Here is a 12,869-nt window from a genome sequence, read left to right on the forward strand (position 1 = left end):
TTCAGAGAAACCTCAGAATAGCTGATCACCTTTGCGCTGCCTGAGATGCCACGTCACCGTAAGGACACTTCCTAGTATTGGCGGTGTGCTGGATGGAGTAATGCGGGTGCCCGTCGGTGGACAGCCAGCTTCTGCGCACTGCAGGAACCTGATGCCTCAGCTTCGGGTTTCTTTTCTCACAAAACATCATTTCACGTATATTACAATTAGATTGGTTTAGGAAATTATGGAAGTCAATCAGTTTGATTGGGGGGAAAGCAGATGAAATTACTCTCAGTGAGAGCTGTGTTGTGGTGTCAGCTCTCCGACTTGTGTTGTCCCGTTGGTGCCGCAGAGCCTTCTTACTGAAGAGCTTTGCATGAGACATTCACTGTATTTAGTGCAAAAAGAAGCAGCAAATTCATTTCAGCACTCAGGCGACTGGGTTAGTCCAAGGTCGTGCTAAGGAGGTGCAGGACAAGCACGAATCAGTTCCCGTCTCACTGAGGGGAGGAGCTGAACCCTGCAGCACTTGGGGCTTCTTGTCGCTGGTGTGAGTGTTACTCCAAGTGGCAATCTGCTCACCTTTTGTTCAGAATGTAAAACCAAATACTTAATCTTCTCATTTCCCAACATTATGAGGCTTTGGCAGTATGAGCTGTACCAGTTGTGTATTTTGGGTGGGGTTTTTTTTCCTGCTGTTCTGCGATGAACAGAGCAGCCATTTGTTTATTACTTTGAGTTTGAATCATATTGAATGAGATGATATATCACTGTGGAAGCAGTGTGTGTCGCTCTGCTGTCACTAACCATCATGCACTGCCATTCTGATACTGTGTCGTAAGCCTGCCAGAAACCCAAAAGCAGTGGTGGTAAAATGAAGAACGTTGATGTTTTCCTTAGGCTGGTATGTAGATGAATGAAGTAGTGAGAGAAATGCAACTATTTGATGAATTTCCTACTGTTCCTCTCTGCAGCTGCGGAGCTTATGTGGTCTCTTCCCAAAAACTGGATTTTTGTTTAGTGTCAGCAGTGCTTGGATGCTGCAGTGACACACATGATTTAGAGTCAGCCATTTTAATGCAAAAGAAAGCTTTCACTTTCACAGTAGTTAATTTTTAATATCAAAAATGGTGTGATACCACTCCACTTTCACTTTGCACTGAGGAGATCTGTACAAGACAGACTGGAAGACAAGTTGGCTTGGGCTGACAAAGTATTACACATGCACTGGGATAAAAAGTGTTCCAGAGGCTGGAAAACCAAACACTCATCTGTTCAATAGTGCTAGCATTACGTGTACAATAATAAATCTACATTCTCTATATCTGGGGTTATATTTTCAATCCTATTGAATACCTTTTTTTGTTTTTCCCTGCAAACCCTTTCCTCAATTGGTGCACAGAAGGTATTTGCTTAATGAGCAAGCATTTTGTTATTGTTCAGTGCTAAGTCCTTGGGCTTTATTCACTGAACACTTCCAACTCTGCTATGGGGATGGAGTTTCTTAATTTCACTTCATGGGTTTTCCTCTGATCTCATTGGTCTGAATCAGTGCCTTCCATTAGTATTGAACCAACTTTTGCAACATGAGATGAGGATATTTTTAGTGTCTCTGTCTGTTCTCTTAATGTTAAAATATTTGTTAAAGTCAAAAGTATCCACTTGCTTTGCCAAACTGAAAGCCAAAGATGGATTTTTCAGTGCTTGGCATTGTGTAACACTGTACTCAAGGAGAGCTGTGTTTGAAATCAGTTGTTATTTTGAGGGGTCAGCAGTTTGGCAAATACCTCTCTGGGATTGCGGGATGGGTGCCTGGAAAAGTTAAGAGCGTAGTTACCATTTCTAAAAAGTTTGATTGTAGTGACTGGCTTAACAGCAAGCAAACAGTAGGTACAAAATAAGAGGTAAAATCTTTTTCTTGAGGTAGAATCTTTTCTATTTTTTTTTAAACAGAGAAGCCATACTGTCTTTCCATGCAGCCTCTTTCCTTGCTCACTACAGTTGCTAGCATCTACAACTCTGAGGCGTGTGTTTGCTTCTGTTATGCCTCCTGATTTACCTGCTGTGACAAGGCAAGCAACCTGGGGAAAAGAATATAACATGCAGAAATTCCAAAAAGGTGCCCTGTATTAGTGTGGGTTTTTTTACACTAGTTCATGTTCGCGTGCCTTTTCTCAGGGTTGCGTTCAGTGCAATAGCGTGGCTTCCTGTGCGTGTACGGACAGGGCTGGAACCCTCACCCGAGTATGCTCCCCTGCCCTTTCTGTCAGCCGTGGCTGCAGCAGCAGCGATGGATAGCCACACTCTCTGTGGGCCTCTACAGAAAGGAGTGTGCCTGGATAGCAGCAGCAAGGGAACGAGGTGGGAAAGGTTCAGTCTCGGAGGGATCATTCTCAGGGCCAGGCATCTGCCTCATGTTGGGGACTTGTCACTCTGTGTGAGGGCACTGAGGTCCCATCTCTCTGCCTCCCCATACACGAGAGTCATCTTGCATGTCTGCTCTGAGTTCCGACCACCATACTCATATACCCCTGCATTTCTGATGCCCTGTCTCTAAAGCTCCTCATTTTTTCCCAGTCCCAGCTCTCTCTTCCAACTCCTGAAATCTGTTCCCTTCCTCAGGCTCTTCTTGCTTGCTGTAGACAGCCTCCCGCCTTCAGAAATCAGCACAGAAGTGTTTAAGCATGTAACAAAATGGGGAGAACTGATATGTGAAAACAAACAACTGATTTGTGGCAAGAATTAGGACAAGGAGAAATTACCTGGCAGATTTGTCAATTATAATCTCCTAGTTAGGGTAGAGTGAGGCTCTGCTTCGTCTTTTTCCCAAAGCTGTGCGTGATGCTGAACGCACGTGGCAATTGCTCAAAGCGAAGGCAACGTACTGTAGAATTAGAGACTTTCTTAAGTCTTTCTGCTGGTACTTGTCCTTGTTCGGTCTTCTGAATTTGTCATAAAACCGGATTTTTCTGGTCTACTGTGTGGTTTCATTTGCAGTTTCAGTAACCTTTAGCTGTTCACAAATGGGTTTGGTTTTCCTATAAATGAAAGAGAAAGCAATTTTTTTTTTCCTGTAATCACTGTGCTTCAGTCATTTTATTCTCACAGACTCCTGAACTTTTTTCTCCTAAAATTCGTTTAGCAGCATTATTCCCTGTTGCAGCAATCAAAAGATAACTTAAAGCGTCTTTTCCAGGATCTTAACTCGCCAAGATGCCCATCAATGTTGATGATGTGATGCAACTGTTCTGCCATCTCTCTCAGGAGAAGGGGATGAAAGCTGCTGTCAAACACTCTGGTCGAGGAGCGCTGCTGGCAGGTGCAACAGCATTTCTTGGGGGTCTGGTAGGAGGTCCACCTGGAATTGCTGTAGGTAAGTGTGTTTTGCTTTAGGAACAAGAAGTGTGGTTAACTCTCTGAGTGAAGAAACTAGGAAGTCTGTGCAGTAGGTATGGGTTGAAGGAAAGGTGCATGTAGCACTGAGATTGCATGTAACTGGGCTTTAACAAGATGCCATTTTACCTGTCAGCTTTTTAGAAAAAAGGTGTGCATCAGGAAGGCGTACGTCAGTGTTTCCTTTTGGGGTGATAGTGACCTTGCTGACTTTGACTCCTGTGCAGCAAATGGGAAGTCATCCCGAGGTCTGAGGTTGAGATAGTGGCACCTTTGAAACCCTTTGAACAAGCCATTAACAAACCGTTTGTTTTTGGTTGGTAGAGCACTGGTTCCCATCTGCTGAGGTACACCAGTATCTGAGGTGTGGGACGACACAGAGAGCAAACTAACAGGCTCTGAGCTCATTAGTGCGGGGTCTGCTCCAGCCTTGCGGTGGGGGAGTGAAGAGTAGAGGGGTGAGGCAGGGGCAAAGGAGCACAAGAGGCGATGGGAGCAGTCGTGGGGGGGATGTTGGTACCTGGTGGCACAGAAGAAAGGAAATCGGGGTGTAAAGTGAGGGTGAGTAAGTATTCTTAGACAGCCTTAGCAAGGGACAGGATCATCTTCCTAATGATCTTACTGAAAGTGATGTTTATTTCTGTATTTTAAAAGTACCAGCTATCCACTTCTTGGTGAACTTGTTGGTTTTTTTTCCTCTGGAATTCATTATTCCCTGTCACTTTGCTTTTTTCCTTGTATGGAAAATTACAGGAAGGTCAGAGTCGAATAGTAGAGTCCTGTCTCCTCTGTATCTTTTGAATGAAGAGTTGTCCAGTTTGAAAGCTGCCTTGTCACTGAAGTCATGGGCCTTAGTCCGTGAATGCTCCTTACTCCTGCAAGCAGCTCCAGCAATTTCACAGGCTTACTGGTATTGGAGTGATTTGTAGTATGCCTGCGTGAGGGTTAGCGAGGTTGAGTTACAAAAAATAAGCAAATAATATGTGAGGAGTGATAACAGAAAACGCAATATAAAGCTGTGTATTTACTCCTGTTACAAGTACAGAGCTTAATTAATAGCCACAAATAATATTTTGACAAACGTATGACTGAAGTTTTCAGGAACAAAGAAGTTAAATTAAGCTTTTGTAAGAAATTTGTAAGCTGTAAATCAGAAGTAAAAGTGAAAACGTAAGTGGCCTCTTGAGTGAGGTGATGAGAAACACTGAAGTTATTCTTGGATGTGTTTTCTCATTTTGCTTAAATGTTTGTTTAATCTTTCATAATGTCTCCCAGTCAAGCTCCGTGTTCTTCAGCCACTGATGAAGGCACTGGAACAAGTATACCTATTACTGTATACCAAAAGTATACAATAATAAGTATATATAATAAGAATAATAAGTACTAAATATACCAAAAGCCATGTCCTGATTACAGTGCAACTGAATCAGAAGACCCTCATTTAACTTTTAAAATTGCAAAGGTAAATGACCCTGGGTCTTTAGTGGATTTTAGGACAGTTACAGGGACATTTGCCATCAAGCGCGCTTTCACTTAGACAGACAGCCTGGATAGGCGTGGGACTGGGTAGCAGGGATTATCCTTATTGCTGCCTTGCACCAAGAATTAGAGGATGAGTTACCTTCCATCTGCAGTGATCACTGGAGAAACTTGCAGCATATCATGCTTTTTAAGGACTGCTTGCTCTGGGAAGAATGGGTTGTGGATGCGGTGCTTGGGGGGAAAAGTGTGATCATGTAACAAATCTTGTCTCAATAGACAAGGAAGTTGGACATCAGTACTTCTAGTGGCTTTTGCATTAAGTGCCCCTAAATCAGGTATTGATGTTCTCATAAAAGTTCCTTGAAGATGAATTCAGCCATCGTAGGCTTTCAAGTATTTCTGTGGTGTCATGGGAAAAATTGTCAACTGAGTAAAAGCTGCAAATCACAGAATTTTTGTCTAATGAAAAACTGCATCCCTGTGAGCGCATAAATGACTTTTTAGGAGCAGTCACTGGGGTGGGGATTTTGGAGGCAGAGACAGTTCTGACACCCCTCCGTTGTGAGGGTTCTTCCTTCCACCAGGACATCCGTGTCTCTGGGCAACGGTGTCAGTCATGTGAATTCCTGTCGGAGAGTGCTGTGTTGCAAGTTAGACCGGTAATTCTTTGAAAGAGGAGTGTAAGGCTGGTGGTTTCTCAGCAGCAGCCACAATCTCATCAGCTGTAGAGGATCCCTCTGCTGTTATCTTGATGACCTGGAACCACTCTACTTACCAGAGCATTTCTTGGCCAGCTAGGGTGGTCTTGTGCTGGTGGGGTGTTGATTTGGTAGATGAAAGCATGAATATGTCAAACCCCACGATGGGTTTGGTCTCTTGAGCACCTTCTGAGGGGTGGACTTCAGAAGCAGAAAGCTTGGATCATTCTGGGAATCTCTAATAAGAGATTATGTGTTAATGGCACAGATAAGGCAGTTGGTCAGATGTTTTCCTTGGGTGTGGTTTTACTTACTAGTTGAGCTTATCCTGAAGAAATCGGTACCGTAAGGAGTGTTGTTTTGTTTCTGATTTCTAGCTTGAAGCTATTAGCTTTGATTGTGTAAAGAGTTCCTTTGTGATTGCTGTGGATGTAAAAAGCTTTAAAAGTCCTTCTTAGTGCTTTGAACATCATGTATAAACCTAGTTAAAGTAGACACATACACAGCTCTGCATTGATTTCTAATAAAGGTGGGAACATTGTTGATGAAGGCTGTGGATAGAATTTCAGATTTTGACATTAATTGGTAAAGATTAACATCTCTCTCTCTTGTAGGAGGAGCATTTGGTGGATTGCTTGGTGCCTGGATGACTACTGGACAGTTCAGGCCGGTTCCGCAGATTTTATTGGAATTGCCTCCTGCTGAGCAGCAGAAACTCTATGATGAAGCCGTTGTTATTCTCAGGAGATTGGACTGGACTGATGTTGCTCAGCTGACTGCTCTTGTAATGGGAAATGCTGGTCTCCAGCAGAAGTTGACAGCAGTGCTGATAAATTACCTCTCCAAAGAGCTAAGAGCAGAGATACAGTATGGAGAATAAACCTTTCTGGAGCGAGCTTTTTACAGTGTAATGAAGATTACTCTGACAATTGTCATTCTTCAACATAGTAATTATTACTTATGGGTACTAATTATGAGTATAGGCAGATCTAAGTATTATTTCTGGTCGGGTTTTGGTGTTTGTTGTTTTCTGGGTTGGTTGGGTTTTTTTTGTAAGGATAATATTAGATTATCGTATTATCCTGACACTGACTTACTATGTAATTTTGAATTACTCTGCACTAGGACTGAATTCAAAGTCTCTTGAAGGGAAATACGCTTCTCTTACGATGATGTATCACTAGTTAAAATTTTCAAAGTCATTGTGTTTTATTTAGGAGATTTAATCCTGTTTGTGTAAGTGCTTTAAATTTCTTCTGTGAATGACATATAGGTGCCAAAGTAGCTAGGGCACTTTGAAGAATTTGACCTACTTTCTGTTTCAGTCCTGCAAAGGAAAGCTGTAAGAAAGTATGTTATTCTACTGTGAACTCAAAGATCTCAATCCTTACTTTATTCTTTGTCTTATTTTTATTGTAATTCTTGAGTTATTTATTCCTTTCTGGAAAAAGTGAAGCCAATGCCTAAACAAGATTTAAAGCAACAGATAAACAAACTGTGCACAATTAGTAGTTCCTAGAATGGGAAGACATGGCAAGAATACACTTGTAAAAAAATGAGAGCTGAATCTGCCATTTTTGTACTGTCCCCAAGATTAGCGTTGTCATTTCAGCAGTGGTTTCTTGACTGAACCTGAACAGCTGGTCCTCTGTTTTCATTAAAATATTCATAAGAAGCATCATAGCGGTCTGGGTTTTGCTTTAAAGTAAATGAACTCTTTAAGAACTGGGTACTGAAATTTGAGGAAGAAGCCAGCCTTGTACTGGACAGCCAGCGGTTGGCAGTGCTGGTGGTGTGGGGTGACGTGCCAGCTGCAGTTAACGCTGTAAGCTCCAAACGCAACGTTGCTGAATATCCCAGCCAGTTGTTCACCGCTTGATTCAAGGCACTTGTAAGACAAGTTCGTAAGTAGAAAAATGTGCAGGTGTGCCACCTTTTATATGTAATAACAAGTGAAACTGCTCTGATAATTTCATTTTCCCCCTAAAATAAAGGTGTATCTGTGTGTGCGTGATGAGGTTTCTAAAAGCTGAGTTTTAAATGGTGAAGCTTGAAACTCAGAAGCTGCTATTGTATACATTTGATTAATTTACTTCTGCAGGTACCATTTGCCGTTAGTAAATTCGGTATACTTTCCTGCCTCGAGTGCAGGGCAGTGATTGTTCTTATCATCTGAAAACACTTTTTCAGTGACGTGAAAGACAGATGGAAGTGAATGGTAAGTGGGTACTCCTTACTCTGTCAGAGTGTCACAATGCCAAGCCCCAAATCAGTGTGTTTTCAGTTTCGTTGACAGATTACACACACCCCGCAGCTGGCTTTTAAAGACTTTATATACTCCCTATATCCATTTTAAAATACTATTTTTATGAATTCAGTTATTTTTATTTGCAGTTTTCTGGTTATTTCACAAATAGAATTCCCTCTTTCCAAAATAACACACTGCTAACAGCAGCTGAGGATTGAATGATAACAGTAGGATTCAACCTGCCGTCTTACAACCAGCTGGTCAAACCCAGACGTGAAAGAAGTTGACAGTTGACATGGCTGTAAAGCAGGCCATATTTAAGGTGTTGGTTTCAGTTAACTTGTAGTGATCTGTTTAAATACTGGATACTATTACAGATTTCAGAGTGGTTTCAGACAGCAGTATCATGACTCCCATTTTACAGGTATTCATAAGTTTGGGCCCAAATGTAGCTACTGAACTGATTTTTATCACTTGTATCAGCGTAATAGACATGAATACGGCTTAGATTATGTGAGTCCTGTCCTGTGCTCTCCTATATTACTTTATTTCTTGGGGTATTCTTTAAAATGCTTTATATTATATTCTTGGAAATTATAAACCTGTTGGAACTACGATCTTTCAGCCTTCGCTGCGGTATAAGGGGAGCATGTGTCATATGGATACCAACAGAAATCAGATTGAAGTAGTTTGTAGTTCTGTATGGACCGGTCTAGCTTATGTTAAACCCCACTGCTGCTGAGCTCCCAAGAAGCTTTATACTCTGTGCCTCAGAGTAGCATGCTCTTAGTAATTATAATAAATTTAACTTCCCTTGGTTTTCAGGTGACTGAATTGAGTTCTGTTTGTTCCCTGTATCTGTATTTAACAGGTTTGATGCTTCTGGAGCTTCTTGGAAGGTGGCAGGTACCTATTTTCAAAGTGGTACCAATAGGTTTGCAGTTTGGTCTGAAACACATTTCACTGCTGATAATAGAAGAACAGAATCCAGCCCAAGTGATCATCTGAAGTGAGTTTGGACATACGAGAATTAGGAAATAATCACTTCTGATTGTGCAGACCCTGATATGTAACTTGAGGGTGAATAGGCGTGGCCCCCCATGATGGTTTTGTTTGTATTTTAGTAGTTTATGACAGTTCATACTGTTGAATGCTGCAAAAAGATCAAATTCTACCTTTATTACTCTGACTACTACTATACTATCATGTCGAGGTCACTGTGATATTGGTATGTAGCCTTAAGGCGGGGATTTGGGCAAGTTAAAAGAACCGTTCAGCAGATTTGATCGTCTGAGGAAAAGACCAGCTGCACAAGAATGTATTAATATCCATCTGTTGCTGGTTTTGGGCAGAGACGGGGCTGTCCACTGCTGTGTGCCTTGTTGGTATTGGAAACGGCCACAGGCAGGGGATGGCATCTTCTGAAATCCATTCCAGCTGCAGAAGGTCCAGGCTGAGCGTAAGGCACAGCTGTCGCCTAGGAAACGAGGTAGCGCAGTGCCAGCAGTTTCGGGAAGCAGCTGAAGGAGTCACTATGGGGAGATGTACATATTTATATAAAGAAACCATCTGTGATGCTGGTTATTAACCTGGTTTGGTTATAGATGTGACAGAACCAAGCTAGGTTTTCACTGACAGATGGTGTATTTTTAGTTAAAAATTCCCTTTTTTTCTATGTATTTTTTTTTAAGCTGTCTGATTTCAAAATAGAAAGCAAGCATGGTTTATAAAGTGTTATGTTAGCAAAGAGAGGAAATATCTTTTTTTTTTTTTTTTTTAAAAAAAAAGGTGATCCTGAATTCAAACATAGATTAGTAATTGAGATGTGCCATCTAGTGGCAATTAGATTATTTCTTAAATTCAGCCTATCAAGGCTGCCTCAGTATATGGATAATGCTGTTACCTTTTTCCATGAAAAGTAGGGTTAACTTCTTTTTTTGCTCTTACTCTGTTAAATTCCTTGCTTTAATGAATTTGTGTTAGATTACAAATATCAGCCCAGTTAACAGACTAGACTAGAATTCATATGCATTCCCTGCTGAAGGTGGTTTTTTTGGTGATTATCAAACGTGAGCTGTGACTGCACAAATATTTACTGCAGCTGCACGTCACATTTAATTACAGTGAGAAAATACACAATCAGGCGGAGGAGGGCGGTTTCACCCTCATCGTTACTGAAGGACGAGTGGGTTTTGTGAGCTGAGCTGAGCAGCAGCCAGTTTGCAAAGACCAGTTGCCCACAGTTGAATTGGGAAGCCAGTAAAGAGGAATTGCTTGTTTCCTGGAGGGCCGCATTTTGCTGTGCAGTTTTGTCACCTCCAAGCCTGTACCTGCAGCAGCTCTACCTGCACCCGCACAGCCTTTGGAGTGGTGCTCCCCTCTTGCGTACGACCGCCCCGCGTGTAACTGCTGCTCGCTGCAGGACCGAGGAGTATTCGGCTGTGAAAATTGTCTTTTGCTAGTCGCTGTCACAGGGCAGGCTTCCTAAAGGTCCCGTTCCTGGTGGCATTGCGGAGGCTCCCAGGCTTGGTCCTCTGGAGGAGCACGAGAACTGTGACAGAGGGTTCTGCACCAGTTGAACTAAGGGTAGGGAACAGGGTGCTAGAGTGGTGCACCACGGTGCCCGTCATACTGCTTAATTCGTTGCCGTAGTTCTCATTAACTGGAGGTTTTACAGGGTTTTGGCGAGATCCTTCTGCTGCGGAAGAGGGTTCCCTGTACCGACCCTCTGACTGCAGAGTGCACAAAGAGCTGTAAAAGCAGAACACTGCTGAGATCCCCTTAACCGACGGATGTTGAGCTTACAGCGGGCAGCGAGAACCTCGCCAGCAGCAGTAATCTGCCCAGAAGGTGATCAGGCAGAGAGCTGCTTTGAACCTCAGAGCTGAGGTTCTCCAGAGTAAGTACGTGCCCCCACGAAGGAGGATCTGGTGGCCCTTGGCTCAGCCCGTTTACATCATCTTTGTCACATCATCTGTCACCACTCCAGTACGAAAAGTAACACGGATTAGCATTACATGGGCGGTTTTTCTAAGGACAGCCCCTCTCCTTCCAGGGCTGTGTGCCCGCCCCTACGGAGGGCTTTGCTGGGGAAGAACATTCCCAAAGGACATAGTCTCCATCTCTCTTGAAGAGGACTCCGGGCAGGAGGGGCTACTGTGAAACCCCCTGTGAGGGGTCTGCTTGCCAGGGGAAGCCAGTGGCCAGGGTTCCTCTGCAGGCTGCTGCTCCCCGCGGGTGCCTGTGGGCTGTGAAGAGCGGGGTGGTTTGAAGAGGTGCTTTGCTGCCTGCCGAGGGGCAGTTCATTTCAGGAAGCCGATTGATGGGCAGTAATGGTTTGCTGGATGGCTCGGGCTGTCACCCAGCTTCCCCACTCAGCCGCTTTTGTGTGAGGTGGTGAAGATGACACCCAGCTAGCGATGGAGGGCTGCGCGAGGAGGAGGTGACTGCTGGCTGACCGTAACAGTGGGGTGTGATACCATCAGCATTTTGTTGTTATTTGGTTTCTCACCTTATCATTTGAGATGATTCCAGCAGTGCAGTGTGTTGTACTGTCCACTGTAGCCCGATTACAGGCCACTGTGCCCTGCCCACACTGCTTTCCCCTCTCATAGCTCACAATCTATAGCTCCTGCCGTACGTTGCTCAGTGCATGGGGCACGGGTGGGATGGAATGGCTGCAGCCACCCGCTCCCATTAACACTCACCTTTTCTTTAGGGAGGAAAATTCATGCTGCAAAGGAGGCGGGTGGACCAGGAGAGCTCCTCTTTTGGTGCAAAATTCTGTTTAGTTCACACAGCATAAAGCTACTGAGAGCCCGTGTGTCCACGTTTCTTTCAGGTGACACCTCTTTGATGACTGCAACCCCATGGTGGTTAGTGTGCCTTTTCTTACTTTCGGCCGTTTCACAGGAAATTAGTATTACAAAAGGCACTGAAACATCTTATGGAAGGGAAAGGGGATTGCATTATTCAAAGTAATGAAGCGAATTGATTTCACACAGCCGTAGTCTCATGGCATACCTGCTCAGACGGTCTGACCAGAGTTGCTTGTGCACAACATGGACGACGAGTCAAATCCACGCTTCATCTCCTGGGTGCTTCTTGATTGTCAATGATGAGCTAAGTTTTTGGGCAAATCCTTTATACCCTTTAGGATATCTGTTCTATTGCTATTGTCTTCCTGTTAGCCCGCTGGGCTGTCGGAAGGAGGACTGGCATATGTGGTTTGCTGCAACCTCCGCCACTGTCGTGCTGTCCATGCAGGGTCTCCTGCTCAGGAGCCGCCTGTGCGTGGTCCCACCAGCGTGGGGCCTCCGGGGCTCCACAGCAGCAACGCGCTCCTCCGCTTGATGAAATGGCATCCCTCACTAGCCATGTAGGCCTCTCTTAATTGATGTTCTGGTACTTTCACACACACATATTTCCAGTCATACAGCGTTTATACCAGTCTTAATATTTCTGTTAAAAACTATGCAGATTTCTATGGAAATTAATTTTTTTCCATTTTTTCCTCACAGTGTTGCAACAGCTCCAGTGGTGCTCGCTAGTGAAATACAGGCAGGCTCAGGGGTTCAATCCTGCATGGCTGCAGCAGTAGAACCTGCTGAGCTCAGTCTCCCCCAGCAGTTTAGCAGCACCGGTGCAGCCAGAGGATGTAAAAGTAATGCATTTTTTTTCCCCAGAGTTAAAGCTGTTATGGAGAGAGCACTAGCTTCTTAGAAAGGCTGTCATTGCTTGACCAGCTGATGTATAACTCCAGACTAATTGAATAGCAGACGTTCAGCTGAGTTGGAAAGCTTTTAAAAACCCAAAAGCCTTTGCATTGGAGTGAACTAAAGCTATTAGCCCCTAATTAAAACATGAGGTTTCATCTTTACCTTTCTAGAGATCACAGAAATCTATGTATTTTTCAGGCTGTAAGCCAGAAATCAAACATTCATCACGTAATTGCAGTAAGTGTGTGCTAATACTTCTCATTAAGTGTGATTTATGAATTCCAGAAGAGCCTAAGAGGTAAATATATAAAATTATTCTGAAGTCTGCAAAAATTAAGGCATTCCTTT

At 43.6% G+C, this 12,869-nt stretch overlaps 1 protein-coding gene across 1 annotated transcript; it reads left to right on the forward strand.

The window, feature by feature from the left end:
* The first annotated feature begins 3,195 nt into the window (after nucleotides 1–3,195).
* On the forward strand, nucleotides 3,196–6,435 carry LOC104294448 (chromosome unknown open reading frame, human C19orf12). The gene is made up of 2 exons (XM_009894061.1): nucleotides 3,196–3,355; nucleotides 6,170–6,435. Exons 1-2 carry the CDS (start codon nucleotides 3,196–3,198, stop codon nucleotides 6,433–6,435), a joined length of 426 nt encoding a protein of 141 aa, XP_009892363.1.
* Nucleotides 6,436–12,869: the final 6,434 nt, after the last annotated feature.

The sequence above is a fragment of the Charadrius vociferus genome, unplaced genomic scaffold, assembly GCF_000708025.1.
Source record: "Charadrius vociferus isolate BGI_N301 unplaced genomic scaffold, ASM70802v2 scaffold341, whole genome shotgun sequence".
Lineage (NCBI taxonomy): Eukaryota > Metazoa > Chordata > Aves > Charadriiformes > Charadriidae > Charadrius > Charadrius vociferus.

Excerpts from the sequence above, each read along its gene's own strand:
- LOC104294448 (XM_009894061.1), top strand. The coding sequence starts at position 3,196 with ATGCCCATCAATGTTGATGATGTGATGCAACTGTTCTGCCATCTCTCT. Across the intron at positions 3,356-6,169 it reads TCCACCTGGAATTGCTGTAG|GAGGAGCATTTGGTGGATTG; the intron begins GTAAGTGTGTTT and ends TCTCTCTTGTAG.